Source organism: Hyla sarda, chromosome 6, assembly GCF_029499605.1.
Source record: "Hyla sarda isolate aHylSar1 chromosome 6, aHylSar1.hap1, whole genome shotgun sequence".
Lineage (NCBI taxonomy): Eukaryota > Metazoa > Chordata > Amphibia > Anura > Hylidae > Hyla > Hyla sarda.
The window spans coordinates 91,195,918-91,210,655 of NC_079194.1; the positions used below are offsets into that span (position 1 = coordinate 91,195,918).

General features: G+C 41.7%; 1 protein-coding gene across 1 annotated transcript in view; it reads right to left on the minus strand.

The window, feature by feature from the left end:
- Nucleotides 1-14,738, minus strand: part of DNAH12 (dynein axonemal heavy chain 12) — a 152,173-nt gene that overhangs the window by 101,239 nt on the left and 36,196 nt on the right. Inside the window, exons 12-19 of the mRNA XM_056524433.1 lie at nt 14,382-14,560; nt 13,750-13,885; nt 12,876-13,001; nt 11,987-12,121; nt 8,372-8,565; nt 6,481-6,730; nt 3,613-3,798; nt 2,076-2,276 (exon numbers count right to left, since the gene is read on the minus strand). Of these exons, the coding sequence (XP_056380408.1) occupies nt 2,076-2,276; nt 3,613-3,798; nt 6,481-6,730; nt 8,372-8,565; nt 11,987-12,121; nt 12,876-13,001; nt 13,750-13,885; nt 14,382-14,560 (1,407 nt within the window). The remainder of the gene's footprint in view (nt 1-2,075; nt 2,277-3,612; nt 3,799-6,480; nt 6,731-8,371; nt 8,566-11,986; nt 12,122-12,875; nt 13,002-13,749; nt 13,886-14,381; nt 14,561-14,738) is intronic.

The window sequence follows — 14,738 nt, forward strand, 5'->3', positions numbered from 1 at the left end:
TCCCACAATAATATAACTTGACTTTAAAGGGGTACTCCGGCGCTAAGACATCTTATCCCCCTATACAATGATCACGGGGGCTGGAGCATTGTGACGTCACGGCCCCGCCCCCGTGTGACGACACGCTCAGGCCCCTCAATGCAAGCCTATGTGAGGGGGGGGGGGGGACAGCTGCCACGCCCCCTCACATAGGCTTGCATTCAGGGGGCGGAGCGTGATGTCACACAGGGGCGGGGCCGTGATGTCACAATGCTCCGGCCCCCCCGGGATCGCCAGTAATCAGACCCGGAGCAAACGTGTTACGGGGACTGATTCTAACGGGGTGCTGCGTGCAAGATCACGGGGGGGTCCCCAGCGGCAGGACCCCCACAATCAGGCATCTTATCCCCTATGCTTTGGATGGGGGATAAGATGTCTTAGCGCCGGAGTACCGTTTAAATACATATCCTGTAATTATAGAATTCAGTCTGCCTTTGCATTATGTATTATAGATATTTATTTTAAACTAGCTGAGTACCCGGCGTTGCCTGGGTTTTCCTTCCTAATCCTTGTTGGGGAGGAAAATAAACAAAGGAGGAAGCTTTTGACTTCATATCCCGTCCTCATATATTGTTGTCATATCCCGACCTCCTATCCCGTCATCGTATCCCGACCTCCTATCCCGACCTCCAATCCCGTCCTCCTATCCCGTCCTCCTATCCCGTCCTCCTTTCCCGTCCTCATATCTCGACCTCCTTTCCCGTCCTCCTTTCCCGAACCCTTATCTCGACCTCCTTTCCCGTCCTCCTTTCCCGTCCTCCTATCCCATTCATCTGTCCCGTCCTCCTATCCCGTCCTCCTTTCCCGTCCTCCTTTCCCGTCCTCATATCTCGACCTCCTTTCCCGTCCTCCTTTCCCTTCCTCCTTTTCCGTCCTCCTATCCCGTCCTCCTATCCCGTCCTCCTATCCCGTCCTCCTATCCCGTCATCCTATCACGACCTCCTATCCCGTCCTCCTATCTCGACCTCCTATCCTGTCCTCCTATCTCGACCTCCTATTCCGTCCTCCTATCCCGTCCTCCTATCCCGTCCTCCTATCACGACCTCCTATCCCGTCCTCCTATCACGACCTCCTATCCCGTCCTCCTATCTCGACCTCCTATCCCGTCCTCCTATCTCGACCTCCTATCCCGACCTCCTATCCCGACCTCCTATCCCGACCTCCTATCCCGTCCTCCTATCTCGAACTCCAATTCCAACCTCCTATCTCGACCTCCTATCCCGACCTCCTATCTCGACCTCCTATCCCGACCTCCTATTGTGTCCTCCTATCTCAACCTCCTATCCCGACCTCCTATCCCGGTCCTCCTATCGCGTCCTCCTATCCCGTCCTCCTATCCCGTCCTCCTATCCTGACCTCCTACCCTGACCCATAATATGTGTACCAGTTATTGAAATATCTCCAGCCGTACGGAAGTTATGTGGGAACATACATTTCCCATTGATTTGCATGGGACTTTAGACAAAAACCCTGACCCTCACAAATGGGGGTAGTTAAGGGTTAAATTAACTATCCTATATTTTAAGTGGATATATAAGTAACATGTGACCAAGTATTATCGAAATATCTCCAGCCGTTTGGAAGTTTTGCAGTAACATATATTTCCCATTGACTTGTATGAGACTTTAAACATAAACCCCGGCCCTGGCAAATGGAGGCGAGTAAGGGTTAAATCACCTATTCTATGTTTGTTGTTGACATATAAGTAACATGTGTGCCAAGTATCATGTTAATATCTTTTTCCGTTTGGATGTGATGCTGGAACACACACACATACATACACACACACAGACATACATACACACACACACACACGTTGAGTTTTATATATATAGATAATTCTATGTAGGCCGCGTTGTAGAATAAGTTTAGCAAATTTCCTTGATGCTATTTGAACCTATCCATTCACCTACACTATATGTAAGCTAAAGCCAAACTAAAATTCATGTAATATTAGCCTCAGAGCTCGTAATGCGGAGTGAATTGTTATTGTCTGGTAACACAAAGGAGATTATCAGCAAGTGAATATTTTATACCTTAATTTCTTTCTCAAAGGGCTTGATGAAAGGCGATCCTCTCATTGTCTGAGTCTTCACAATCTGGTCATCCAGAGTGGTTTGGATTTCATCTACTGCTGATAGAATAGAAACCCCAGATTCTCGATAGGGACTAGTATTAAAGAATATGGAGTCCCACATATCTTCCATGTTATGCATTGCTTTCTCCAGGGAAAACTCCTAATCAAAATAACAGAATTTTTTATTATTACCATTATTATCAGACTCCTTCTGCTCCTCTGATGCTAATCTCTTCTGTCTGCTTTCATGATGAGATAAAAGCAGGACTTTCCCACCTCAGCCAGTGATTGACTGAACGGGAGGGTCTTGCCTCTATTTCTTGACTCGGAAGTAGGTAGGAAAGACGAGAATCGGGGGATCAAAAGAAGCCACAATAGGAGTGTCAACAGGATCTGCAAATGGGGGGGGGGGTGAGGTAGGTAAGACAGAATACACCTATGGGTTTTGCCACTATGGACCCTTATCCCTTATCCACAGGATAGGGAATAATTGTTTGATGAGGGTGCAAAAGTACTGACCTGTTGGAATTGTGCAACAGAGCAAGCACAACACTGTGATAGGTATGGGGTGGAGTAGATATGCGCAGTTTGCAGCTCGATCTCCCCTACCCGTATCCCCAAGGGTATGGAAATATGGAGGCAGGATGAACAGAAAAAAAGTGGGTAATCTGTAGAGCGCTACTGCTAGCAAGGAAGGACCTCAGAATGCCACAGTTGCAAAGGACAATTTATTGGAATAAAAGATTTCGGACAACGCATTATATAGATGCGTCCTGAATTATTTGCTGTGCATTGATCATAGAAGAAAAGGTTCAAGCTCCCGAAAAAAATTTTTTCTAAAATATTAAAAGTCCAAAATTTATTCAGTCCATATTAAAAGCCAAAATCAAAACACTGTGTGGTTAAAACCCCCACGCCGACGCGTTTCGGACTGGTTAGTCCTTAGTCATGACTAAGGACTAACCAGTCCGAAACGCATAGGCGTGGGGGTTTTAATAACACAGAGTGTTTTGATTTTGGTTTTTAATATGGACTGAATACATTTTGGACTTTTAATATTTTTGAAAAAAGCTGGAACCTTTTCTTCTATGATTTCACATATACCGGGGTAACAGCTCGGCTCTATCCTGGCTTCCGGACCTACATCTACGAGTGCTCAAATATTGACTACTACAAACGGTGAGCTGGCTACACATTTTTTTCTTTGGCTGTGCATTGATGACACCAATGCACAGTAAATACTTCAGGATGCATCTATTTAATTGTTTGTGGACCTGAGGAAGGCGCATGCCAGCACGGAAACGTGTTGTCCGAAATCATTTATTCCAATAAATTCTCCTGTGCAACTGTGGCGTCTTGAGTTCCTACCTTGCTAGCAGTAGCGCTCTACAGATTACCCACTTTTTTCTGTTTATCCTGCCTGTTTGATGGGGGGTTGTCCGAACGCTGGGACAATATACTAAGTGTGGGCATAGTTCTTTAGAACAGAACCTTACCTTACTAGCTGCAGCACTAATCTGTTCAAATTGGTCCAAGTACGGTGTCAAATTTTGCTTCAAAACCTTCCTTAGAGTGCTGCCTGAATCTGGAGTGAGGTCATAGCCAACAATCTCTGACATTTGAAGCCAATGGCGGGTTCTGATTCCTGGGTTACAGAGAATGCTCACCAAGGGGATATAGTCCTTAAACGGAAAGAAATACAGTCAGTGTTTAGGTATTCAAGAATAATAAATATACTAGGAACTGAGTTCTGCATTCCAACAATGGATCAGGCTTTGGTGATCTTTCAGGATTCATAGTAAAATACTGTATTTCCTATGTTAATAATGTGTCTGTTAGTATGAAGCCAAAGCTACCTACCCCTATGTTATGCTTCATGAAGGGTATGATGTAGTCGTGCATGATTCAAAAATCAAAGCGCATCAAGAATCCCCATAGGCCTTGCATCAGGCATAACACATATAACACATATATAAGTATATGATGCATTTCTATTATGGAGCACTTCCACCTTCTATGTACATATTGCGCAATAAAATTATTGTCCAGATTTACTATTTTTGCAGGTTTTTTCCCTATTTGGATTTTATTTAACTGGAGTTTTTTTTTCACCAGATTTACACATTTGGCACATGTCTTGGGAAAATTGTGGCAAGCTGAAAGAAAGTGGCACAGTGAGACCTAATTGCGTTTAACCCCTTAACAACAATGGACGTAAATGGACGTCATGGTGACGTGGTACTTAACGCACCATGACGTACATTTACACGCCATCATGATCGCGAGCACCGGAGCGTTGCTCGCGTCATGCGCGGCAGGTCCCGGCTGCTATCAGCAGCCAGGGACCCGCCGGTAATGGTGGACATCCGCGAACGCTCGGATGTCCGCCATTAACCCCTCAGATGCCGTGATCAATACGGATCACGGCATCTGTGGCGGTGCAGTACTTTGAATGGATGATCGGATCGCTCACAGCGCTGCCGTGGGGATCCGATCATCCAGCATGGCAGCCTGAGCTCCCCTCACCTGGCTCCGGCCATCTCCTGGGGTCTTCTGTCTGGTCTGAGATCGAGCAGATCAGAGCAGAAGATCACCGATAATACTGATCAGTGCTATGTCCTATACATAGCACTGAACAGTATTAGCAATCAAATGATTGCTATGAATAGTCCCCTATGGGGACATAAAAAGTGTAAAAGAATAAAAGTAAAAAAATGTAAAATAAAAAAGTTAAAAAATTTGAAAAATCCCCTCCCCCAATAAAAAAGTAAAACATCAGTTTTTCCCATTTTACCCCTCAAAAAGCGTAAAAAAATAATTAATACACATATTTGGTATCACCGCGTGCGTAAAAGTCTGAACTATTAAAATATATTGCTAATTATCCTGTACGGTGAACGGTGTAAACGTAAAAAAAATTAAAAAGTCCAAAATTGCTGCTTTTTTGTCACATTTTATTCCAAAAAATATATATAAAAAATTTATAAAAAGTAAAACCTAAGCAAAGTGGTACTGATAAAAACTACAGATCATGGCACAAAAAATGAGCCCTCAAACCGCCCCATATACGGAAAAATTAGAAAGTTATAGGTGGTCAAAATAGGGCAATTTCAAACATACTAATTTTGTTAAAACGGTTTGATATTTTTTTAAGCGGTACAATTATAGAAAAGCATATAACATGGGTATCATTTTAATCGTATTGACCCACAGAATAAAGAAAACATGTCATTTTTACCGGAAAGAGTACAGCGTGAAAACAAAACCTTCCAAAATTAGCAAAATTGCGGTTTTCTTTTCAATTTTCCCACATAAATAATATTTGTTTTGTTGCGCCGTACATTTTATGGTAAAATAAGTGATGTTATTACAAAGTAAAATTGGTGACGCAAAAAACAAGCCCTCATATGTGTCTGTGGATGGAAATATAAGAGAGTTATGATTTTTAGAAGGCGAGGAGGAAACAAACGAAAATGCAAAAATAAAATTGGTCTGATCCTTAAGGCCAAAATGGGCCTGGTCCTTAAGGGGTTAAACAAACCATTATCAGAAAAATTATTTTAAAAAAATTACTTTTCCCTTCCTGTACAAGTCCGTTGGATGTTTCTGACCGCCTTATAATTTGTGCAAAAAAATTCTATAATTTATAGCAGGGCTTCCCAAATTTGTTTTTGGATCTAGGGCTGTAGTTTTTACCACTTTTGCACTCCCTTAACTTTTTGATCACTTCCATTAACTTTTTTTCTAGGATGTGATGTGATGAAAAATTTGCAATATTGGCATTTAGAATTTTTTTGCGTTTTGGCTGTTGACCGTGTAGGTTTAGGAATGTGATCATTTAATAGTTTGGACAATTCCATACGTGGTGATACCAAATATGTTAATTTAAATGTTTTTTCTTTTCGTATTTGGCCCCTCCTATAAACTTTTAATGAGCAATTGCTTATACAGATCAATGTAATACTTTTGTATTACATTGATCCATGACATTGGCACTCTATTGCTACAGAATACCAAAGGCAGGCTGTATCAATTGCCGAATAACAGCCTGCACCAAGGACTAGTGCAGGCCTTGGGCTTGCCTGAAACCAATCGTCGGGAGCCTGATCAGACCACTGGATGGCCAGATATGCGTGCCATAACTGTTTAAATGGTCAGGTGCTGCTTTAAAGGGTTATAAATGCACACCAAAATTGTGTTGCAAAATTGTGTCGACATTAAAATGTCAGGATAGGAAAAGTAAATCTTGGAGTTGAAGTAATGCTGCAATAATACTGTAAATCTTGGGAGGGACTTTGTGCCTCTGTTGAGACTGATGCAAAACCATAAGAAAGCCTGATGTATACATTATTTGGCATATATACCTTAAAATCCTTGATTTGCTCTGTTATAGCAGAACACATTAGAACTATGCTGCTCTCCTTCTTCTCTTCTTCTAACTTATCCTTATCTTCAGTTAATGATCGGGGTTGACCAGCTTTTTTCTTTTCATCTTCTGACTTCTTCTGTTTCTGCTGAAAAAATTTCATCATCTTGTAGACCTCCCGGAAAAATTCATCTACCTCTGCTTCCATGCTTTCTCCATTCAGGTCCAGAAAAGCACCATCAATCCACCTAGAGGTGAGACATTATTTTGATATATGTTTACATTTCCAGCACAGCTTCAAATACAGAAGGCTATTAAAGGGGTTCTCCCCTGGAAAATATATATATATTTTTTAAATCAACTGGTGCACAAAAGTTAAACAGATTTGTAAATTACTTCCATTTAAAAATCTTAATCATTCCAGCACTTATCAACAGCTATATGCTCCACAGGAAGTTCTTATCTTTTTGAATTTCCTTTTTGTCTCACCACAGTGCTCTCTGCTGCCCCTCTGTTCATTTCAGGAACTGTCTGGAGCAGGAGAGGTTCGCTATGGGGATTTGCTCATTCTCTGGACAGTTCCTAAAATGGACAGAGGTGTCAGCAGCGAGCACTGTGGTAAGACAGAAAGGAAATTCAAAAAGAAAACAACTTCCTCTGGAACATACCGCAGATGATAATAATATTAAAATAGAAGTAACTTATAAATCTGTTTAACTTTCTGGTGCCAGTTGATATTCCAGTGGAGTACCCCTTTAAGCTATAGACCAGAATCTTTTAAAAGATTAGACATAACTAGTAGACAAAACTAGGGTGGCCATAACTAGTAGACAAACCTCAGCTGATCTCGCCAATATTGGCTGTAGTGTACCTTATAGGGGTTATGCAGGAAAAAAAATATATAAAGCTGCTTCCTTACAGAAACATCCCCATGCATGTCCTTTTTGTGTGGTATTGTAGCTCAGTTTCATTGAAGTTGTAATACCACACACAACCTCAGGACAAGTGTGGTGCTGTTCAGAGTATAAGGACTATAGAAACGTTATTTAAAGGGGTACTCTACCCCTAGACATCTTATCCCCTATCCATATTGAGAGGGCGGGGCATGACATCACGACCACAGCAGCCAGAACCCAGCATTCTGAACATAATGAGTGTGCAGAGATCGCGGGGGGTCTCAGCAGCCGGACCTCCGCGATCAAACATATTATCACCTATCCTTTTATAGTGATAAGATGTCTAGGGGCGGATCACCCCTTTAATGCCAGGGCCCATGGGGCAGGGGAACTGATGGAAATCTGGTTAAACATGTCCTACACTTGTTGAGGTGAGAGTGCTGTGACTCTTTACCCTGGGCCCACGTATACTTGACGCTGTCCCCATATATTAAGAATTCATATACAGTTACATTGCTTGTTAATGCCAACATATTTGTTTTCATAAAAATAAAACGAGATTGTCACGGCCCTAGTTATAATCATGTAACTATTGAACAGTAAATGCCTGCACACAAAGTACTGACTACAATAATATATTTATGAGAAAAAAAATCATATCCTAACAAGTTTTGGTAAAGTGACAGCTGAGTTGTGATTGGTTTTTATGGGAAAATCACTCCAGTTTTCCTCTTACACAGTTTGAAAAACCAGAGCCTATATGTTGCCCATTAAATTCCCAGAAAAATGATTTTTGAAGTGGTCTTTACCCCAGAGTTAATAATGTTTATAATTAAATAGCAACCCCATGTTATCATAGAATAACCCTTGGAAGAAGTATTTTTCTCTAAACTGTAGGTTATCACACCATAAACCCAAATACATAGATACACGCAATGTAGTACAGGAACACTGCAACATTTCAGTTGACGTTAACATGATGGTTGCACATACTTTTTTTCGGTTTTCTGCCATTTATAAATCAGAGCAAAAAGTTTTTGATATGGTTCAATGTTGACTTTCAAAGAATCCAGCTCAGGATATGTAGTAAGGTCCCATTTATACAGCACTTCTTCCTTGTTAATATAGGCCATCACCTCCTCTGTGTCTGCTATACGCTTTTGTACAGTCCTTACATCTGTCACATACTAAAATCAGATGGAATAAACAGGTAAACACTCTTGAAGAAAATGAGTTATATATTCATAAGTTTTACATCAAAGAGAAACTGACAGGCTTGCACTAAACCTAGCATCAAGAACCAAAGAAAAAGAAACGGAGTCACTTTTGAAACAAATTATGTGTCACATGGGACACCAGATTTAGTATTTCCGTAGAAAAGAACAGTGCAGTTACAATAAAAAAACATATAATGAAAAGAGGAAAACAGCAAGAAAACGGTGATATCACCAGCTCTGCACATTTGATGAAAAAGAGTAACATATAAAGTTGGGTACATCACGTAAACATAAGGAGTAGTGGCTACAGCACACTTATTGCACATATAAATTATTGCACATAATCATATGAATATCATATAAGCCTCAAGTGAGGGTAAGGTGCTGCATGTAAGCAAAAACCAAGATAGCAAGTTAGCGGGATACAGACCAATGTAATAGTGCTGAGAGATGAGGCACAATGGCAAAGACCGGGATAGCACCACTCCAACGTACGTTTCGGTACGTCACCTTCATCTGGGAGTGACGTATGTGCACCTATGTGCTCCTTATGTTTACGTGATGTACCTAACTTTATAGCTGCCTAGGGATACGACATATCTTTATATATTACTCTTTCTCATCAAATGTGCAGAGCCGGTGATATCACCGTTTTGTTGCTGTTTTCCTCTTTTCATTATATGTTTTTTATTGTAACTGCACTGTCCTTTTCTACGGAAATAAATCTGGTGTCCCATGTGTCACATCATTTGTTTCAAAAGTGACTCCGTTTCTTTTGCTTTGGTTCTTGATACTACATTTATGGAGTTCACATATCTACGGCCCATACTTTTAACTGGGGTGATATTCGATATATAATATTTCTAATGCCACATTGCTGGTGTGACTGTATTCACCACAATCTTCTCCCCAGGAGTGCTGTCCTTTTGGGTTTTATATTGCACTAAACCTAATACACTGGGTTATTGTGTGGGAGAATAGTGGTCCAAAAAGGTACCACATACTGAAATTGGTGCAGTCATTAAAGGGGTACTCCGGAGAAAATGACTTCTATTAAAAAAAACTTAAGCCTTCCAGGACTTATTAGCTGCTGAATACTACAGAGGAAATTATTTTCTTTTTGCAACACAGAGCTCTCTGCTGACATCACGAGCACAGTGCTCTCTGCTGACATCTCTGTCCATTTTAGGAACTATCCAGAACAGCATATGTTTGCTATGGGGATTTTCTCCTACTCTGGATAGTTCTTAAAATGGACAGAGATGTCAGCAGAGAGCACTGTGCTCGTAATTCAGCAGAGAGCTCTGTGTTCCAAAAAGAGAATAATTTCTTTTGTAGTATTCAGCAGCTAATAGGTACTGGAAGGATTAAGATTTTTAATAGAAGTAATTTACAAATCTGTTTAACTTTCTGGCACCAGTTGATTTAAAAAAAAAAAAAAAAAGTTTTCCGCCGGAGTACCCCTTTAAAGGGGTACTCCAAATGCTTAGAGCCGATGCCGGGAGCTTGTGACGTCATAGCCCCGCCCCCTCATAACATCACACCCCGCCCCCTCAATGCAAGTCTATGGGACTTGCATTGAGGGGGCAGGATGTGATGTCATGAGGGGGCGGGGCTATGATGTCACAAGCTCCCGGCGCCAGCTCTAAGCATTCTGAACATTTTGTTCCAAACGCCGAGCAGCGGGGTACCCCTTTAAGAAGATATGGCCCCTTTGCTATATTGCTGAATCTCTTTAGTGCTTAGTGCGCAATGGAGATGGGAGCTGGCTTGCCAAGCTTCCCTGCCTGTGTTCTTTCTTTATATCTCGCTATGCCCGCCCATTATATACATATAAATTTTTCTTCACTCTCACCTCCTAGTGACGTGAGAGATAAAACAAATGAATATGCATAAGGTAAGGAGCGGTCTGCTTTTGTCCCTTTTTATTGTATACTAGCTGAGTACCCGGTGTTGCCCGTTTTTCCTTACTAATCCTTGTTGGGGAGGAAAATCAACAAAGGAGAAAGCTTTTGACTTCATATCCCAACCCCATATCCCGTCCTCATATCCCGTCCTCATACCCCGACCTCCTATCTCGACCTCCTATCCCGACCTCCTATTCCGTCCTCCTATCCCATCCTCCTATCCCGTCCTCCTATCTCGACCTCCTATCCCATCCTCCTATCTCGACCTCCTATCCAGTCCTTCGATCTGTCCTCCTATCTCGACCTCCTATCCCGTCCTCCTATCCCGTCCTCCTATCTCGACCTCCTATCCCGTCCTCCTATCTCAACCCCCTATCCCGTCCTCCTATCTCCACCTGCTATGCTGACCTCCTATCTCAACCTCCTATCCTGTCCTCCTATCTCAACCTCCTATCCCGGCCTCCTATCCCGGCCTCCTATCCCGACCTCCTATCCCGACCTCCTATCTCGACCTCCTATCTCCACCTCCTATCTCAACCTCCTATCCCGTCCTCCTATTCTGGCCTCCTATCCTGACCTCCTATCCCGTCCTCCTATCTCAACCTCCTATCCCGGCCTCCTATCCCGACCTCCTACCTCGACCTCCTATCTCCACCTCCTATCTCAACCTCCTATCCCGTCCTCCTATTCTGGCCTCCTATCCTGACCTCCTATCTCGACCTCCTATCCCGTCCTCCTATCTCCACCTCCTATCCCGTCCTCATATACCGTCCTCCTATCCCGACCATCCCGTCCTCCTATCTTGACCTCCTATCTCGACCTCCCATCCCGTCCTCATATCCCGACCTGTAATATGTGTACTAGGTATTGAAATATCTCCAGCCGTGTGGAAGTTATGTGAGAACATACATTTCCCATTGATTTGCATGGGACTTTAAACAAAAACCTCGACCCTCACAAATGGGGGTAGTTAAGGGTTAAATTAACTATCCTATATTTTAAGTGGACATATAAGTAACATGTGACCAAGTATTATCAAAATATCTCCAGCCATTTGGAAGTTATGCAGTAACATATATTTCCCATAGACTTGTATAGGACTTTAAACATAAACCCCGCCCCTGGCAAATGGGGGTGAGTAAGGGTTAAATTACCCATCCTATGTTTGTTGTTGACATATAAGTAACATGTGTGCCAAGTTTCATGTTCATATCTTTAGTCGTTTGGAAGTTTTTGTGGAACATACACACATACACACATACACACACACATACATACATACACACATACATACACACATACATACATACATACATACACACATACATACATACATACATACACACATACATACATACATACATACACACACACACACACACGTTGAGTTTTATATATATAGATGAAGCGCCATGGTGCTAGAAAAAAACGGATCGGCCCAGTGTGCTGGGTGTAGGAGTCCCACCGATCTGATAATGTCATACCTGCTGCATCATATCCAACTCAGAACACTCTGCAAATTCTTCCATCCGACGCGACAGTTTCTCCAGTTCCAGCATAAGCTTCTCTCTTTTCACCAGTAGCTCACTCTCTCCTTTCCGCTTGGCCTTTTCAATCAGCTTTTAGAAAGGTTTAAGAAGAATTATTATAAAATGCATTTACACATATATCTGTTTTACCAATGTATCAACATTTCTGAAGATAAACTAAGAAACAGATATAAAAATGAAGTTTATTTAGTGCATTATCGATATACTACAATGTAAAAATATACAATATTATGCTATGCTTTACTATTATTGAAAGAGGTTACCTTATCTGCAAGAGAAGCTAATAACCAATTTAACTAACTAAAGGTCCATACAATTTACTGTAGTCAAAAGTTGGCTGAACCTGCTGGCTTCTGCGGGACCAGCCAACTCTCTAAAGCAGTGATTCTCAACCAGGGGGCCTCAAGCTGTTGCAAGACTACAACTCCCAGCATACCTGGACAGCCAAAGGCTTTCTAGGCATGCTGGGAGTTGTACTTTTGCAGCAGCTGGAGGCACCCTGGTTGGGAAACACTGCTCTAAAGTGTATGGCGCCTCCAGACTGTATCCCAATAGATGAAGTCAGGGGAAAGAAGGGTTGGGCATGTTAGATTTCAACTGCCCGTCCCTATTTTTTTAAAAGAGATAAGTTGCCATCTGAACTGTCAGGGAGCAGCTTACCCCTCCTCTCTCCATGCTGAACATTTACATGTATGGGAAAATAGTTAGAGTCAGCTGCGAGCTAGCTATTGAAGGTGTGTGGCCTTCTTTCCTGGGACTCCACCACAGATGGTGCTCACAGCCCAATCTTAATTTACAATTATACTCATGTACACTCATATACCTGGTCATTTTCATCAAACACTGGGTTAATATTTTTTGGCCAAAGTAACACTGTTGAGTTTAGGACAATATCTTCAGGGACAAATAAATGAACATCTAGAAGATATTTCATTCTCCGCTGACACTCCTGAAAGTGAAAAAATAAAATCACAATGTTATAATGTATTTGTGAGCTACAATTTACCTCTTCCCACTGCCGCAATTCGGCAATTCGTATACCTATACAAGTGGGAAGGGGTCAAAGGCAAATCAATAAAAAAAATTGATGATATTAAAGGGGTATTCCAGCATTTTAAAACGTATCCCGTACGCACAGGATAGGGGACAAGTATTTGATCGTGGTGAAGGGGAATGTGATTCCAACTGAGACCTACCAGGATCTCCAGAACAGGGCCCGACCCCTTCCTGTGCACAGAGCGCAGAGTCGACATGTCCCCCCCATGCACTCTCTATGGAGGTGCTAAAGATACACGGGCAGGATAGGCTGAATGGCTGTGTGACGTATTTGGCCCCGGCACTTGTCTTCTTCCTGGTGCCAGGGCTTAATACATCACAATGCCACTCAGCCTATGGCTGGCCAAGACAGAACATCGACGCGGCCGAATATTAGCTGATCAGCAGTTTGGAGCATAGGCAACCAGGGATAATGGTTAAAAAAAGGTCTAAACTGGAGTATCCCTTTGAGGACAAAGTTAAGATTTGAAAGATTTGTTACAGATTTTCAGTGCAGATTCCTAAATTTGGTTTAAAATTTCCACATCTAAACCCTTTTTAATGAAGTATAATGGGAAAAAAAACACATAAATACAAAAAATTATTGTTCATATTATGCTATAAATCAATTCCTAAATAACTATAACCAGTGATGTACGTACAGTGATGCGGGACTTAAGCTCTACAATGGTTTTACTCTTGGCCTGCTCAACAAACTCAATCTCTTCTATTACATCTTCTGTCGTTTCAGGAACCTTCAGTGCTTGCTCCTTAATTTGCTCAAACGCCGTGCAGATACTAAGGGAAGCAAATATTATTACAGGTATTAATGTTATGCAATGATATATCAGTATTCAATTATTATTATTGCAACATAACTGGGTCGAAGGTCATTACATGATTACTGAATTCTAATGCAACTTATTGCAGTTCTACAGAATCATAAACTGTTGTCCAACAATTCTGCACTACCTTGTAAAACCATAGTTTTGGTGCCTGTCAGTGTACACTAGCAGGTACCATATGCTGTACTAAACTAATATACTGTACTACCATGTAAAACCACATTCTGCTTGATAACATAAAATTTCCCTTCAGGTACTCTTTCATTACCAAGTTATTTTGAGTAAATATAGACGCTTTCTACTTTCCTAACTATGATTATAAATTCTATTCTATTATTATATGAAACCATATGCTGCTTTTAATGTCCTATGGTAATCCAATGCATTTTTTTTTGTATAATGCCACAAAGATACCGAAGTCTACTTAAACCTCTAGTATCTTTACTCACTTTTCATTCTCCAGTCTGTGGTCTGTCACCAGTCTGTCCAGTAATATGTCGGCAAAACTTTTTGCTTTGTCAGCCAAGCCTTGCTTTAAATCATCGCAGTCAAGTTGGACCATGGTGAAATAAGCACGTGTGGGTAGTCGCATGATTTCTCTGGCCAGGGTGTGAAATTGTTCTATAAACTGGAATACAAACCATTGATATACAATTTAATAACACAAAGTCACATTAAAGGGGTTGGGTTTATAAATGTTATCCCCTATCCAAGTGTCACGGCCATGCCGCCTCATGACATCACGCCACGCCCCCTCCATTCATGTCTATGGAAGGGGGCATGCCGGCCGGTATCAGGTAGGGTAT